Below are 16,293 nucleotides of genomic sequence, written 5' to 3' on the forward strand. Positions count from 1 at the left end.
CCAGCGGAAAGGAGCAACCAAGCATACTAAGGTCCAAATTCTAGACTTTAAGAAAGCCGACTTCAGAAAACTTAGGGAAACGCTGGGTGAAATCCCATGGACAGTAATACTAAAAGGGAAGGGAGTTCATGATGGTTGGGAGTTTGTTAAAAGGGAGATATTAAAAGCGCAACTTCAGGCAATACCAATGAGACGGAAACATGGAAGGTGCCTAAAGAAGCCAGGCTGGCTATCTAAAGAACTTTTGACTGAGTTAAGATTTAAAAGGGATATGTACAAAAAATGGAAAAGGGGGGAAATCTCCAGAGAGGAATTCAAACATATAGCCAGCACGTGTAGAGACAAAGTCAGAAAAGCTAAAGCACAGAATGAACTCAGGCTCGCCAGAGAGGTTAAAAGCAACAAAAAGGGCTTTTATGGGTATGTCTGTAGCAAAAGGAAAAACAAGGAAACAGTGGGGTCACTCAGAGGAGAAGATGGTGAAATGCAAACAGGGGACAGAGAAAGAGCAGAACTCCTCAATGCCTTCTTTGCCTCAGTCTTCTCCAAGAAAGAAAACAACGCCCGACCTGAAGAATATGGAGCAGATGATTCAGCAGGGGAAACACAGCCCAGAATAAGTAAGGAGGTAGTACAAGAATACTTGGCTAGTTTAGATCTATTCAAGTCTCCAGGGCCAGATGAACTACATCCAAGAGTATTAAAAGAACTGGCAGAGGTGATTTCAGAACCACTGGCAATAATCTTTGAAAATTCCTGGAGAACAGGCGAAGTTCCAGCAGACTGGAGGAGGGCAAATGTTGTCCCTATTTTCAAAAAGGGGGAAAGAGAGGACCCAAACAATTACCGCCCAGTCAGCCTGACATCAATAGCAGGAAAGATTCTAGAGCAGATCATTAAGCAAACAGTCTGTGAGCACCTAGAAAGAAACTCTGTGATCACTAAAAGTCAGCATGGGTTCCTGAAAAATAAGTCATGTCAGACTAATCTGATCTCATTTTTTGACAGAATTACAAGCCTGGTAGATGAAGGGAACGCTGTGGATGTAGCCTATCTTGATTTCAGCAAGGCCTTTGACAAGGTGCCCCATGATATTCTTGTAAAGAAGCTGGTAAAATGTGGGCTAGACAATGCTACCATTCAGTGGATTTGTAACTGGCTTACTGACTGAACCCAAAGGGTGCTCATCAATGGCTCCTCCTCATCCTGGAGAGTAGTGACTAGTGGGGTGCCACAGGGTTCTGTCTTGGGCCCAGTCTTGTTCAACATCTTTATCAATGACTTGGATGATGGGCTTGAGGGAATCCTGAGCAAGTTTGCAGATGACACCAAATTGGGAGGGGTGGCTAACACCCCAGAGGACAGGATCACACTTCAGAATGACCTTAACAGATTAGACAACTGGGCCAAAGCAAACAAGATGAATTTTAACAAGGAGAAATGTAAAGTACTACACTTGGGCAAAAAAAATGAAAGGCACAAATATAGGATGGGAGACACCTGGCTTGAGAGCAGTACATGTGAAAAGGATCTAGGAGTCTTGGTTGACCACAAACTTGACATGAGTCAGCAGTGTGATGCAGCAGCTAAAAAAGCCAATGCAATTCTGGGCTGCATCAATAGGAGTATAGCATCTAGATCAAGGGAAGTAATAGTACCACTGTATTCTGCTCTGGTCAGACCTCACCTGGAGTACTGTGTCCAGTTCTGGGCACCACAGTTCAAAAGGATATTGACAAGCTGGAACGTGTCCAGAAGAGGGCAACCAAAATGGTCAAAGGCCTGGAAACGATGCCTTATGAGGAACGGCTTAGGGAGCTGGGTATGTTTAGCCTGGAGAAGAGAAGGTTAAGGGGTGATATGATAGCCATGTTCAAATATATAAAAGGATGTCATATAGAGGAGGGAGAAAGATTGTTTTCTGCTGCTCCAGAGAAGCGGACACGGAGCAACGGATTCAAACTACAAGAAAGAATATTCCACCTAAACATTAGGAAGAACTTCCTGACAGTAAGAGCTGTTCGGCAGTGGAATTTGCTGCCAAGGAGTGTGGTGGAGTCTCCTTCTTTGGAGTTCTTTAAGCAGAGGCTTGACAGCCATCTGTCAGGAATGCTTTGATGGTGTTTCCTGCTTGGCAGGGGGTTGGACTGGATGGCCCTTGTGGTCTCTTCCAACTCTATGATTCTATGATTCTATGAAACCAAAATGCTTGTTTACAAAGCTATAGTACTACAGTACCAAGCTTACTGTATGCTTGTGAAACATGGACCACTTATAAACGCCATCTCCAACTCCTCGAAAGATTCCATCAATGGTGTATCTGGAAAATTTTACACATCACTTGGGAAGACAGGCAAACTACAGTGGTACCTTGGGTTACGAACTTAATTCGTTCTGGAGGTCCGTTAACCCGAAACCGTTTTTAACCTGAGGCGCTCTTTCGCTAATGGGGCCTCCTGCTGCTGCCATGTTGCTGGCCCGTGATTTTCGTTCTCATCTTGGGACAAAGTTTGTAACCCGAGGTAGTTAGTGGAGTTTGTAACCCAAAGTGTTTGTAACCTGAAACTTTGTAACCCGAGGTACCACTGTGATGCCAGTGTACATGAAGAAGCAAAGATCACCAGTGTAGATGCAAAGATTCTTCAACATCAACTTCGTTGGACTGGTCATGTTGTGCGGATGCCTGATGAAAAGGGTAATGCCGGTGGTCAACACAAGATGAATGAATGAATAATTTATTTATTATGGTCAGAGACCAGCTTTTAGAACACAAACACAAGATGTTTAAAGATTCTCTCAAAGCAAATCTAAAAAAATATAGTGTAAACACCAACAATTGGAAACACTGGCCTGCGAGCCCTCCAGTTGGAGAACAGCCTTGACCAAAGGTGGGCTTTGAAGACACTCGACCTCAGGACCAAGGGAGAAACGTGCTAAGAGGAAGGCACGCTTGGCAAACCCTCACCGTGATCAACTCCCGCCTGGAATCCAATGTCCCCACTGTGGAAGGACGTGTGGATCCAGAATTGGCCTCCTCAGTCACTTACCAACTCATTGTTAAAACCGTGTTTATGGAAGACAATCTTAGAAGAGGAGGAGGAGGAGGAGCATCTCCTTCCTCCAGCGCCTGAGAGTCTCCGGGACGCCGCTGCTCTCGGCCTGCCCGTCCCCTTCCTTCCGCCCCTTCCCGTCGGTCTCCGGCTCCACATGACTGGGGCTGGGCTGGCGGCAGGCGGAGCCGAGCAGGCGGCGGGCGAGGAGCGGTCATGGCGGCGCACCTGAACTCGGGCCGGGTCAACCTGATGGCGCTGAGGGAGGCCGGCCGCAAGGAGCTGCGCGAGTTCCTCGACAAGTGCGCCGGATCCAAGGTCGGCCCGGGATCGCAGGGAGGGGGGGAGGGGAGGCCGCGCGCAGCCGGCGCCTTTCCCGCCTCTCCTTTTCCTGCGTCCCTCTCCCCTCAGGCCCGCCCTGCCTGCTCCTCCGCAGCGCGTCCCCTCCCTAGAGACCCCCGTGAAGAGGGAGGGCCGGGCGGGGGCTCCCCGAGGCCAGGGGGGGGTTTCTGTCCCTCGCGCCCCTCCCCCTCTGCCACTGGGGCGGCGGCGCAGTGCGGGAGTCAGGCTGCTGGGAGAAGGGCCTCGGCCAAGCCAAGGAGCTTCACAAAATGCCCATTAGGGAGGGAGGGAGGCAGGTGGAGAAGACCAACGCAGCGCACACTTTGCGAATCGGCAACCCACAAAACCCATTAAAAACACAATTCAGGGAGCAGGACTTCCGTGACTGTCGCGGCGGCGCCCATGGGGGCCACTTTGGGGACCCTCGACGCAAGAAGTGGGTTTCGGGGGGCTACCCCCCCCCCCCTGGACGCCTTGCTCCGGGAGCAGCCGGGCCAACTTCTGAGTCTGCGTGTGGCCCAACTTCTCCCGGGACTGGCCTTTGGGCAGACCCTGCGCTGCCCCTTCGAGCCCCCTGGACTGATGCTGGTGGCCTTGGCATCCTTTCTGGTGGGTGTCATGGACCTCCTGAATGAACTGTGGAGCACAGTTTGGGAGCTCCTGTTCTGCAGCTTACTGCCTGAAGCAGGAGCCCAGGTTCAGAGGTTTAGATGAAAGGCAGTCTAGAAATACAAATAATGAAGTTTCTCTGCATAGAATTGTCAGAGACTTTCCCTCTACCCCACTCACTTCTGTATATTTGATGCGGCTTGAAGTGTCAGCTGATTCTCTGCTTTCCTCTTCATAGGCCATTGTGTGGGATGAGTATCTTACAGGTCCATTTGGGCTGATTGCACAATATTCACTTCTAAAGGTATGACTGGACAAGATTTTTAAAAATATTAAGTCTGATTTTTGCCATAAATAGTGTGTTTTCCTATTGAGAGTTTTATCCAGTATGTGTGAAAAAAATATTTTCGGTGTCCTAGGATAAAGGGTAGTTATTCCACCTAAACACCAAGTTTACAAAACACAAGGATAGATGCTCCCATTAGTGAATTGACCATAAAGCCATTCCTTTCTCATATATATAAACTTCTAAAGACTAAAATAAGATTGCACATTATTATTACTTTTGTCTTCTTCCAGGAACATGAGGTGGAGAAAATGTTCACTCTCAAAGCAGGCCGCCTCCCACCCGCAGATGTCAAGAATATTATTTTCTTTGTCAGACCAAGGCTAGAACTCATGGACATAATTGCTGAAAATGTGCTCAGGTAGAGTAGCTTTTTGCTTTCTGCAGTCTGAGTAGAAACTTCATGGTTCCCATACTTATTTTCCTTGACTGAAAAGTTACACCTTAACTCAGGTGGCATCACTTATGAACTTGGTTCAGAATATTGAAGGCCAACTTCTCATTTTAACTGGTAGTTTCTGTATTTCTTAAGGTATCTCCTTGTCTCCTTTCTAGTGAAGACAGAGTCCGTTGTCCACAGAGGGATTTCCACATCCTGTTTGTGCCACGCCGCAGCTTGCTATGTGAGCAGCGACTGAAGGATCAAGGAGTTCTGGGCTCCTTCATTCACAGAGAGGAGTACAGCCTGGACCTCATTCCATTTGATGGAGACCTGTTATCCATGGAGTCCGAAAGCGCCTTCAAAGTCAGTGTTTGGTTTCTTTGCCTAGGTAGCACAGTGTGGGGTATATTTCTAAACTGGCTCCTGATAGCCCCCAGTTGGCACCCCAATGCTCACTCATAGGAGTCATTTGTTGGCAGTGGCTTTGGCTTCCTGTTGACTTGAGGTCTAGACTGGAACCAGATCTTCTGCATGCCCCACCACCTCAGTGCTATAAGGAATGCAACTATTCTCTGTGTTATACGACAAGGCTTCAACTGCAAGGAAACAGATCTAGGTTCCATATTAAGAGGGTCACTTCCTTCTTCCCATGCATTAAGAACTGTTTCAGTGGCCCTTCTCTTGAGTGTTGGTAATCAGGAAGAGAGCCTTCTTCTGAGTGTTAATTATTGGTTGATCTTCCCAGAGCCACAGGTGAAAATTTCACCTAGGCCTTCAACTGATTTTAGTGCTGCTCTGTTAAGGTGTGTTAAGTGTTTTTTGTCCATACTGTGTTTTTTTATATAAGCTGATCTGGAAAAAATTGATTTTAAAGTGGGGTATGTATATTTTAATATGACAAATACTATGGAAACTCTCTTTGACAGTGACAATTAATTAGCTGGTGGCTGCCTTCTGCTTGGAGGTTTTTAAAAGGAAGCTGGCCAATATATACAGTGAGGGGGGAAAGTATTTGATCCCCTGCTAAATTTGCCTGTTTGCCCTCTGATGAAGAAATGACCAGTCCATAATTTTAATGGTAGGTTTATTGTAGTTGTGAGAGACAGAATAACAACAGGAAGACTTGCAGAAACCCAGAAGACAAAAGTCAGAGATTGATGTGCATTATAATGAGTGGAATAAGTATTTGATCCCCTATCAACCAGCTAGATGTCAGGCTACCTGATATCTTCACTGTATGTAACGAGCTGAGATTAGAAGCACCTGCTGTAAGAGAGAGGTCTTACCTGTAATCTCAGCTCATTACAGTACCTGTAAAAAAGGCACCTGTCGACAGAAGCAATCCAGCAGATTCCAAAGTAAATGACATGAAATTGAGAGAATATATAAATGCTGTTTCAGACAGTAAAATTACAATTTAAACAGGCAGCAACTAAATTACGCACCTTGTCCCTACCTTGTCTCAGGTCTTCCGTGGAGCTAGGAGAGCCAGCAGAATAAATTCAGATTGACACACACACCTATTAGCACAAGGAAGCGCTTTGCCATCTGTGCCAGTTTTCTGATCCTGTTTATTTAAAGTACTGTACAGTGTTTATAGGATGCCTTTTTATTTTCAGTTGCTGTAAGCTGAGGATACCACCTGCATCCTAAGTTTCTTACCATCCTTTCTTTGTCATTTTTTAAAATATAGGAGTGTTACTTAGAAAATGACCAGACCAGCCTCTATCACGCAGCAAAGGGACTCATGACGCTCCAGGCACTTTATGGAACAATCCCACAGATCTTTGGGAAAGGGGAATGTGCAAGGGTAAATATGATCTAGAATGCCTCCCTTGTCTGCCATTTCGCTGCGTGAATGTCTCTTTGTATGGACAACAATCACTTTGGAATTGCTCTACTTTTTTCTTTTCTTAACCCTGCTTATATATAAAGAGGCATGTGGTCTTTAATGTCTAATGAATCCACACACTCTGTGTTATAGTGGATGGGCGTGTGGGTGTATGAGGTGAATATGAGAGACGTGAAGAAGGTAAGGCTGCGGATTTTGGTTATTCTGCCCCTGTCCTTGGAGGTTGAGGAGCAGCAGTCATTTGCACAAAGGGGGTGACAGAACACCAATCTAGAGCTTGACGCACCACCACAGGAAGTGAGAGGTGCATATTCAAAGATGTCTACAATATTTGATGTGTTACTTGCTGCTTGTAGCCTGAGCCATAATCTTCCAACACTTCTTTCTTCAGCACGTGGCAAATATGATGATCAGGATGAAGCGAGAGTTTTCTGGGAGCCAGAATCCAATCTTCCCAGTCTTTGATACCCTCTTGCTGCTTGACCGCAACATAGACTTGATGTCACCTCTGGCCACACAGCTGACTTATGAGGGGCTTATTGATGAGATATACGGAATTCAGAATAGTAAGTTAGCAGCTGTGACCAGGATTTAACAAAATTACTGAGTAATTGGTTATCAGATGGAAAAAGACCCTGTCTTTGACCAGTACATACATCTTTATTCTCTCTTCTCCTTGTAGTGGACAGTTTCTTCCTACAGGTCACATCCTTTCCTTAGTCAGGGAGTAGCTAAGCAGTTCTGTTCAGAGAAGGGACAACAATCCCTAGTAACAGGTTTTTTTCTCAGCTCTCTCATTATATGCCAATTGGTCTTTTGTTGTCATTGTCCCCTTTCTTTTCCCCCAGCCAAGGCTACTCCTCTTCCTTGTAGGTCTTCTGCTTTTCTTCCTTCCTCCCTTCCTTCCTCAGAGGATTTTTCAGGGTCTCCCACTCTCGTGCCCTTAAGCAGCATTTTAGAGACACCGGGGATGACACAATGACCCCAGTTCTCATCTTGTCTAATGCAGGGGTGCGGAACCTTTTGGCTCTCCAGCTGTTGTTGGACTGCCCCAGCCAGGATGGTCCAAAAGCACCTGGAGGGCCACAGGGCCCCCATCCCACCAAGTTTTCTAACAGCAGTTTAGTAACTCATTTATTTCACCTGACTTAATGGGGAAATAGGGACCCAGGTGGCTCTGTGGGTTAAAGCACTGAGCCTAGGGCTTGCTGATCAGAAGGTCGGCGGTTCGAATCCCTGTGACGGGGTGAGCTCCCGTTGCTCGGTCCCAGCTCCTGCCAACCTAGCAGTTCGAAAGCACATCAAAGTGCAAGTAGATAAATAGGAACCGCTACAGCGGGAAGGTAAACGGCATTTCCGTGTGCTGCTCTGGTTTGCCAGAAGTGCCTTTGTCATGCTGGCCACATGACCTGGAAGCTGTACGCTGGCTCCCTCGGCCAATAATGCGAGATGAGCGCGCAACCCCAGAGTCGGTCACGACTGGACCTAATGGTCAGGGGTCCCTTTACCTTTACCTTTAATGGGGAAATATTTTGCTCTTTTGTCCAGTGGGATTATCTGGTATGGAAAGTGTTCCACAAGTGGGCAGCAGAAGAAAAGAGGGGAAATAAGATGCTTCTCCTGGATCAGTTTTGGTTGGAAGAAATTAAAACTGGTGCCCCTCAAGAGCCAGCTTAGCACTTGCCAAGTGACAGCTCAGTTTCCTTATTTTTCCAGTGTTTATTCCTCTGTGTGTTGGAAAGCCAAGTCAGCTCTGTTTTCTTTGGCTTGTATTTTGGCAGCTTACGTGAAACTCCCTCCAGAAAAGTTTGCCCCCAAGAAGCAGGGGGAGGGTGGCAAGGATCTCCCCACAGAGCCCAAGAAGCTGCAGCTGAATTCTGCTGAGGAGCTTTATGCAGAGATCCGGGACAAGAATTTCAATGCTGTGGGCTCTGTGCTGAGCAAGAGAGCCAAAATAATTTCAGCTGCATTTGAGGTAAGGGACCTGTGTCATCTTATCCCCACAGATGAGTCCAGATTCAACTGGCTTGTCCATTCAGCCTCAGAAGTGTTCCATACACACCTTGCAGTTGCAGGATGCTGGTCGAATCAGAAGTCAGATCTGCACTTTTGCTTCAGCACTAGTCTTGATCAAGGCTGTGTGTTCTGTAAAAACAATGAAAAATTGTGCCCGTGCAATCCAAACCCCACACCAAGAAGAAGAAGAACCTGAATCAGCAACATAATGTGTTATGCATATTAGTGTATAGATCTACACAATCTATACTTCCACATTTTGTACCCTTCCAATTTTACATCTTATGAAGAGAGACAATAAGTTATGGAAGACACTGAAGCCCTCCCCTTTAGCTTCTGAGAATTCAGAAAGCACACTTTTGAACATGTCATTACAGTCATAAGACTTGGAAACTTGCTTGAATTTTAATGAAAGCTGAGATTCTTGGGGAACTGAATCCTACCCCCAATTCCATACTACCAAGGCATACATGTGGACTTGCCTATGGCATGTTGGAATCAGATGTATCTTCCTGATGTCACATATCTTATGGGATGGTGTAGCCATGTAATAATGTGGCTTTGTTATAGCTGTCAAGTTCTCCCTTTTTTAAAGGGAAATTTCCTTATGCTGAATAGGCTTCCTCATGAGAAAAGGGAAAACTTGACAGCTATGGGCTTTGTCCTTGCAGTCACAAATGTGTGTGCTTCTATGTTGTGCAGTTTCAGGAAATTCCATCATGCCTGGCCTAGTATGATGGTACATAAAAGCATAGATGACTGAGTGCTGAGCTGTGTAATCTGATCACATTTTCTACATTTCTTTCTGCTCCTTTAGAAGGCCAGACCAGCTGCACTTGCCTAATGAAAGAGGAACCATTTAAAATTGAGTACTATAATTGGCACTTTTATGTTGGAAGGAACAAGAGAGAGTGCAAGGTTGTCAGATATAATAGGTGATAATGAAACAGCAGCTTGTGGGTAGCAAAAGGCTTATTAATGGTATTCTTGATTATTATCTTCCTGCCTGGGCTTGCCATTCATAAGGTTTACACTTCAACCAATTCCACTTTTCAATAAATGTGTTCGGATGTGTGGTTATGTGTAGTTCTTTCTTGTTGGTCTGATAGAAACTCGAAGTGGAATACATACATCTGGATTGTCCTTATTAGTAGGTCATTAGACACCTCTGGCAATCTAGTCCTTAGAGTTAAGCTCTGTGCTTTTCATCATTACTGAGATAACAAGATTTATGTCTCTTCAGGAAACATTATTATGGACTGTCAGATAATTTCTCACTTCATTATGTTGGACCAATTTCTTTTTTTTGGATCATTTATTACCTGCTTTTCAATCAAGGTTCTCAAAATCAAAGAGCAAAATTTGGAAACAAATGAAACATAAAATCAATAAAATGCAAACATCCAAACAAAGGGACAATTTGTAACCATGAGAGTGAATGGCGGTTATTACAGAAGCACGTGTATTCTAGTAATTTGGTGGGCTCGCGTCTTGGATTTAAGTAGAGGTTTTCTTTCCACTCTGTCATAAGAGCTCAGTGTGAATTACAATGTCCCCTGCTTGTTTCATATTTGAAGTTCATTAGGTTAGAGAAGAGTTTTACTCTGCTGGGGCCGGTATCCAGCCTGGTCACACTCACCCCAGACAGCTCCTGATTCAGCACAGTTTCCACTGCCCCACAGGCTTTTTTGATGTTAGAAAATGAAGAATGCTTTTATGATGTGTAAAACTGGAACATGCATGAAAAGATGCCAGTTAGTTAGAAATGGTTAGATAGGAAATTGTTCATGCTGCCAGAGTTTGCCATTCATTTAGCAGTTTTACATCGCAAAACTGATTATGCAACAAAGAAAGATTATTAGATGGGGAACTGGATATTCTGTCATCAGCAGTGTAACTATTTTTTTCCTTAACTGAAAATAGTGAACATAGTAAAGGTAACACATAAGATTTCCATGTGCTCTTGGGGATTGACTCTAAACTGTTAACTGCTGGGTCTATTTTCCTAGGAAAGACATCATGCTAAAACTGTTGGAGAGATCAAACAGTTTGTCTCACAGCTGCCGCATATGCAAGCAGCAAGAAGCTCTTTAGCTAACCACACTTCCATTGCGGAGCTCATCAAAGATATCACTAGTGAGTTTTTATTTATTTATTTATTCATTTATTTACTTACTGCCTTTCCCCCAGATGGGACTCAATGTAGCTTTGAATAAGCTGCCAGTGGCCAGATATCAGCACTGTTGCTGACTGAAAACTATTTTCAAATAGTTGAAAATTTTCACTTTCAAATGCAGCGTGTTCATTTACTGTTTATTATTATTTATTTAAGCATCCGAAGACTTCTTTGATAACTTAACAGTGGAACAAGAGTTTATGTCAGGAATAGACACTGATAAGGTAGGTGAAAATGCTCTAAAAATAGTCCCCCCCCCATTGTTATCTAGTATCTCTTGGAATAATGGTGGGTGTCATTTTTGCTAAATGGAACCTGTTTCTGTTTCACTGAATCTTCTGGAAGCTAAACTTCCTTGGTCCAACATCCTCAACACCTTCTGCCCCAGACTGCAACCACTCTTGGTGATGATCGTTTGGCAACCACTCTTATTGATGAAGAAAAACTGCTTGCAAAAAATTACATCCTGTATTGTGCCTGGTTTCACTTTGATGCAAATTGTTCTTGACATTGTGATGGAGGAGGTTCCATGTCCACTTTTACATCCCTCCGAATACATTTAGTTTATCTACCATTTCAGAAGTTGATGTAGTTTTGTTGGTTTGATATTTCTGTTCAGGTCAACAACTACATTGAAGACTGTATTGCCCAAAAGCATCCCCTGATCAAGATCTTGAGACTTGTTTGTCTGCAGTCAGTGTGCAACAGCGGACTGAAACAGAAGGTCCTGGATCATTATAAGAGAGAGATTCTCCAGGTTAGCCAAATCAAATATAGATCACACTTGGGAGAACCTTATGCACAATCGTTTAGTGGGGAAACTCAAGTCATTGGGCCAGCTGCTGGCTCATCTCAGTAATTAAAACCTAATGTCAAGGTTGATGTATTTATATTCTAATGATAGGGTATATTTTCTATTTGCATAGTATTTTTTTAAGTATAACAATTAAAAAGAGAAACAAACATGGTTAATAGTTTATTGGGATTGTGCAGTCTGCTAGTTCATGCTGCCCTTTTCCTCCCCTGGAGCAAGCAAGTGAGAGCAACAAGACAGGCAACCTTGACTTATCAATATATGAACCACGGTTGCGGTTTGTTTCTCTTGTATAAACCATGATTGCAAAAGCAGGAACAGTGGCTTCATGTTCATGGTTTATTCGGGAGAAACAAACCACAATTCTAGGTTCAGACACAATGATAACTTAAGGCTTCATGGCTTGTTGCTCACACCGAGGGAGGAGCAAAGCAAGAGCTTTTGGGGACTGTGTACACTGCTCGATCCTGACATTGCCATTGACCCATGACTTATTGTTACATGTGGATGAGGGCATTGCATTTTTAAATTGAATGTTACCTCTGCAGGATTGGGTGGCACATAATAATAATAATAATAATAATAATAATAATAATAATAATAATTTATTATTTATACCCCGCCCATCTGGCTGGGTTCCCCCAGCCACTCTGGGCGGCTTCCAACAAAACATTAAAATACAGAGATCCATCAAACATTAAAAGCTTCCCTAAACAGGGCTGCCTTAAGATGCCTTCTAAAAGTCTGGTAATTGTTGTTCTCTTTGACCTTTGGTGCGAGGGCATTCCACAGGGTGGGTGCCACTACCGAGAAGACCCTCTGCCTGGTTCCCTGTAACTTAGCTTCTCGTAGCGAGGGAACCGCCAGAAGGCCCTCAGCACTGGACCTCAGTGTCCGGGCAGAACGATGGGGGAGGAGACGCTCCTTCAGGTATACTGGACCAAGGCCGTTTAGGGCTTTAAAGGTCAGCACCAACACTTTGAATTGTGCTTGGAAACGTACTGGGAGCCAATGTAGGTCTTTCAGGACCGGTGTTATGTGGTCTCGGCGGCCGCTCCCAGTCACCAGTCTAGCTGCCGCATTCTGGGTTAGCTGTAGTTTCCGGGTCACCTTCAAAGGTATGTGTGCACTGTGTCATGTGATTGATTATGCGGGACGGGGCTTACCCGGGCCCCCACAATATTTTATTCAAGTTGGTACCCCTGACAACACATGTTCTTGTTACAGACTTATGGATATGAACACATACTGACTTTAAATAATCTAGAAAAGGCTGGACTCTTGAAGACCCAGCTAACCAGTAGAAACAATTACCCAACAATTCGGAAAACTCTGCGTCTATGGATGGATGATGTCAATGAACAGGTAAGTTAAGCGCTTCATCACACAGTTATGGCATTGCTAAAAATTGTATGAAATGCACTATGGTAAGAAGCTGCTCTTCATTCCATCCTTCCTGCAGAATCCCAACGACATCTCTTATGTATACAGTGGCTATGCTCCTCTAAGTGTGCGCCTGGCACAGTTGCTTGCCCGTCCAGGGTGGCGAAGCATAGAAGAAGTGTTAAAGATGCTTCCAGGACCACACTTCGAAGAGAGGCAGCAACTGCCAACAGGGCTTCAAAAAAAACGTAGGTATCTTTGGACGCACAATCTGTGTTGTAAAATTGTGCTTAAAGGACTGCTAATGACAACTGCAGCTTCACCCACAATACAGTGGCTTCTTGTTAACACTGGAGCTCCAATGCAAACAAAGGCTTCCTTATTCCTAGAGGGTGCAAGTTTGTATGGACTTTCTTTTTAAATGGCCATGCAATTTCAACCACTCTTCTTGCATGTTGCAGCTCATATCAGATGCATGGGTTCAGCCTCCCACAACTCCCACGGATTTCAATGGGTTGGGCCCTGTATCTGAGTGATAGATGTTGCATATTTATTCGCTGTTGCTTCATTCTGCCTAGGTTAGCTTCCCTCTTCCAAACTGCAGCATAGCAACCTTCTTGTCAAATAACCAATCTAAAACCGAGATTGGGGAAGTGGGGGTTGGGTAGGTGTGGTGTTGTGTTGTGTTGCACAAAAAATAAATTCAGAGTCAGCTTTCCACTCTCTACCTTGTAAACAATGCAGGTCAGCATGGAGAAAACAGAGTCACTCTGGTATTTTTCCTGGGTGGAGTGACGTATGCTGAGATTGCAGCCCTCCGCTTTCTGTCTCAAATGGAAGATGGCGGCACAGAATATGTCATTGCAACAACTAAACTCATCAATGGAACAAGCTGGATCAAATCTCTAATGGAGAAGCTGGAGCCTCCGCCCTTTTAGAACGAGAATCTGCGCAGCGATCAAGAGACACCATAACTTGATTGGTGTCACGATAAGAAGCAGAGAAGACGTATTCTGGCAGTGCGAGTGGGGCTGCTGGATACAGGGCAGAAAGCATGGTGTTCTCCTTGCATTGACTCTGTCCATAACTTTGCAAGAGGCTGGTGCCTTTCGGAAAGAGGAAATGATAAAAGAAATGAAATGCCTTGAAGATAGTTCCTTACATTGCTTCCTGAAATATAAGCTTGGGAGGAAACTTAAATAATGTGGCCTGTGCTTTGACTGGCCCTGCAGTGCACCCGCTATCATGATTCCCAGGTTATCTATCTGTTTATTGCAGTTTCTAAGCATCTCTTTGGGAATTAACATATTCCACAATTCCATACCTCTCTCAGGAAGATTTCCCTGATACTTCACTTCAACCCCCCTCCATCCTTTGTACTGTCACTTTATTTTTTGAGTTCTGCCTCTTAATGCCATTCTTAAACTTTCTCTGCAAGCGATGTTGTATAACGTTTGCAGACCTGTACATGGCTATGTCTCCTCTTAGGCCACCATTTTGCAAGTCCTATTGAAAGCAGGTTCTAAAACCCTGAATATGTTTGTAAGTTTACAAATGGCTTCAGTTCTTTGGCCCCAACCATATATGATGCTGTTAGTAACGTCTCCATTCTCTCAACCCGTGCTTTTCTTTCTACACATCCTAAGACTACAGCAACAAAATCTGATTCCCCCTCTCCTATAATTTTCTCTGCAGAAGCGAGGGAGCTCTCATTTTTTCTTGTGTGCTGTAAATGTATCTAAATCACTCATTTCATGTCAGCTTTTCCTTAAAAACTTACTTAAAAGCTTTACATTAAGTATGTTTGTAAACTGTACAGTGCATGTAATGGATGGGGATTACAAAAAAGATCCTGGATCCTTTTGGTGTGCCTCCAATTTTTTCTGTTTTTCTCTGAAGACAGCAGTGGTCAGATTAAAGCTGATACCTTTTTGAGGGTTGCTGGAGTTCTACATGTGTAAATTCAAGGAGACAAATGTTGATTATAAAGATGCAGTTCCAATGGTTTTCCATTGTGTATATATGTTGTATTAGACATACAAATATTAAATTATCTTTATTATTCCTTTGAAATAAGTTCTCAAGACAAAGTCATCTCAGATATTTAAATTTCAGGGCACTGCTGTTGCAGAGTGTTGTGGTCAGACTTGTTTAATCTTGGTAAAGATCGACAGATGGTGGAACATGTAGGAACTTTTGCACCTCTTGGGTTGTGGAGGGAGAATGATGGGATGAATCATGACTTTTGTCTCTGACAATTAAGGGATAGTGGGGAAATTAGATTCAGTTTGTATTTAAAGGCAAATCAACGTAATTCACACCTACTGAAACACAACCAACCTTTGAAATTTGCACTTTTCCAGCCCAAGTAATGTGCACACAAAAAATGTACTGGTGGAAAATGTGTATCAAATGCATACGGTATATTAGTTAAAATAACATACAAAAACCACATTAAATTAGGGGACACTGCTTTGCAAAAATGTGTATATTACTTAAAATTACATACAAAAAAATTATATTAAGAAGAATTTGCACTAAATGCTGATGAAATGTCATAAACACTTTTTTAAAAATCCTCAAACTGATTATGAAATGTAGAAAACTGAAGATGGGGAAAATGACAACTGAGAAAAGCCACAATTGATGGATTTGCCTTTCTCCTGACAGTTCACCTGAACATCCATGCTGCTGCCTTGTGCTTTTCTCAGTCATTGCTCCTGGAGACCTGCTTGCTCTTAACTTTTAAGTTGTGTTGCATGTCTAGTTCTAACACATTCTCTAGGGTATTCCAAGGGGAGGAAGCATTCTCACAAAGCAAATCCAGTGTGGTAGCACTGTTCCATCAACTCAATTTTTGTATGGGTTTAAAAGTTGCTTAAAAATAATTTTTTGTGCTCTGAAACTAAATTAATTTGGTTTCTTTTGCCTTCCCTGGAGTCAGGATTTCTCAATAAAGAATGTGGAACTATAAAGATAAACAAGAAAAGTAGCTACTAGAATTTATAATTCAAGCAAAACATGCAAGTGCCAAATTCGCAAGGAAAATACTTCTTGCTGCAATTGTTAATGTGTACTATCGTATTTTTTCGCTCCATAAGACGCACCTGACCAAAAGATAAACCTAATTTTTTAGAGGAGGAAAGGGAGAAAGCCCTGGTTTTTTTGGGGGGGGGCGCAGCTCACAGGAATGCAGCTTTTTTGCAAAAGGGGAAAGCTCCCATTTTTTTGAGCATCATCTCAAAGTTGTGCAGTTTACCTTGCAAAGGGGGAAAAAATCCTGTTTTTATGGAGTTCAACTCACAGTTCTGCAGCTTCGAAAG

At 43.7% G+C, this 16,293-nt stretch overlaps 1 protein-coding gene across 1 annotated transcript; it reads left to right on the forward strand.

Annotated features, from left to right (window-relative positions):
- The first annotated feature begins 3,211 nt into the window (after positions 1-3,211).
- Positions 3,212-15,453, forward strand: VPS33A (VPS33A core subunit of CORVET and HOPS complexes). The gene is made up of 13 exons (XM_035098980.2): positions 3,212-3,368; positions 4,240-4,305; positions 4,581-4,708; positions 4,903-5,092; positions 6,423-6,539; positions 6,973-7,147; positions 8,363-8,556; positions 10,607-10,733; positions 10,930-10,997; positions 11,393-11,530; positions 12,815-12,952; positions 13,050-13,218; positions 13,715-15,453. The coding sequence occupies exons 1-13, from the start codon at positions 3,267-3,269 to the stop codon at positions 13,906-13,908; spliced, it is 1,806 nt and encodes a 601-aa protein (XP_034954871.1). The 5' UTR covers positions 3,212-3,266; the 3' UTR covers positions 13,909-15,453.
- Positions 15,454-16,293: the final 840 nt, after the last annotated feature.

Source organism: Zootoca vivipara, chromosome 17, assembly GCF_963506605.1.
Source record: "Zootoca vivipara chromosome 17, rZooViv1.1, whole genome shotgun sequence".
Taxonomy (NCBI): domain Eukaryota; kingdom Metazoa; phylum Chordata; class Lepidosauria; order Squamata; family Lacertidae; genus Zootoca; species Zootoca vivipara.

What these genes read in the sequence shown, in the direction of transcription:
- VPS33A (XM_035098980.2), top strand. Translation starts at nt 3,267, where the DNA reads ATGGCGGCGCACCTGAACTCGGGCCGGGTCAACCTGATGGCGCTGAGG. An exon ending in ACAAGTGCGCCGGATCCAAG is followed by an intron (nt 3,369 to 4,239) that starts GTCGGCCCGGGA and finishes TCCTCTTCATAG; the next exon opens with GCCATTGTGTGGGATGAGTA. An exon ending in AGTCCGAAAGCGCCTTCAAA is followed by an intron (nt 5,093 to 6,422) that starts GTCAGTGTTTGG and finishes TTTAAAATATAG; the next exon opens with GAGTGTTACTTAGAAAATGA.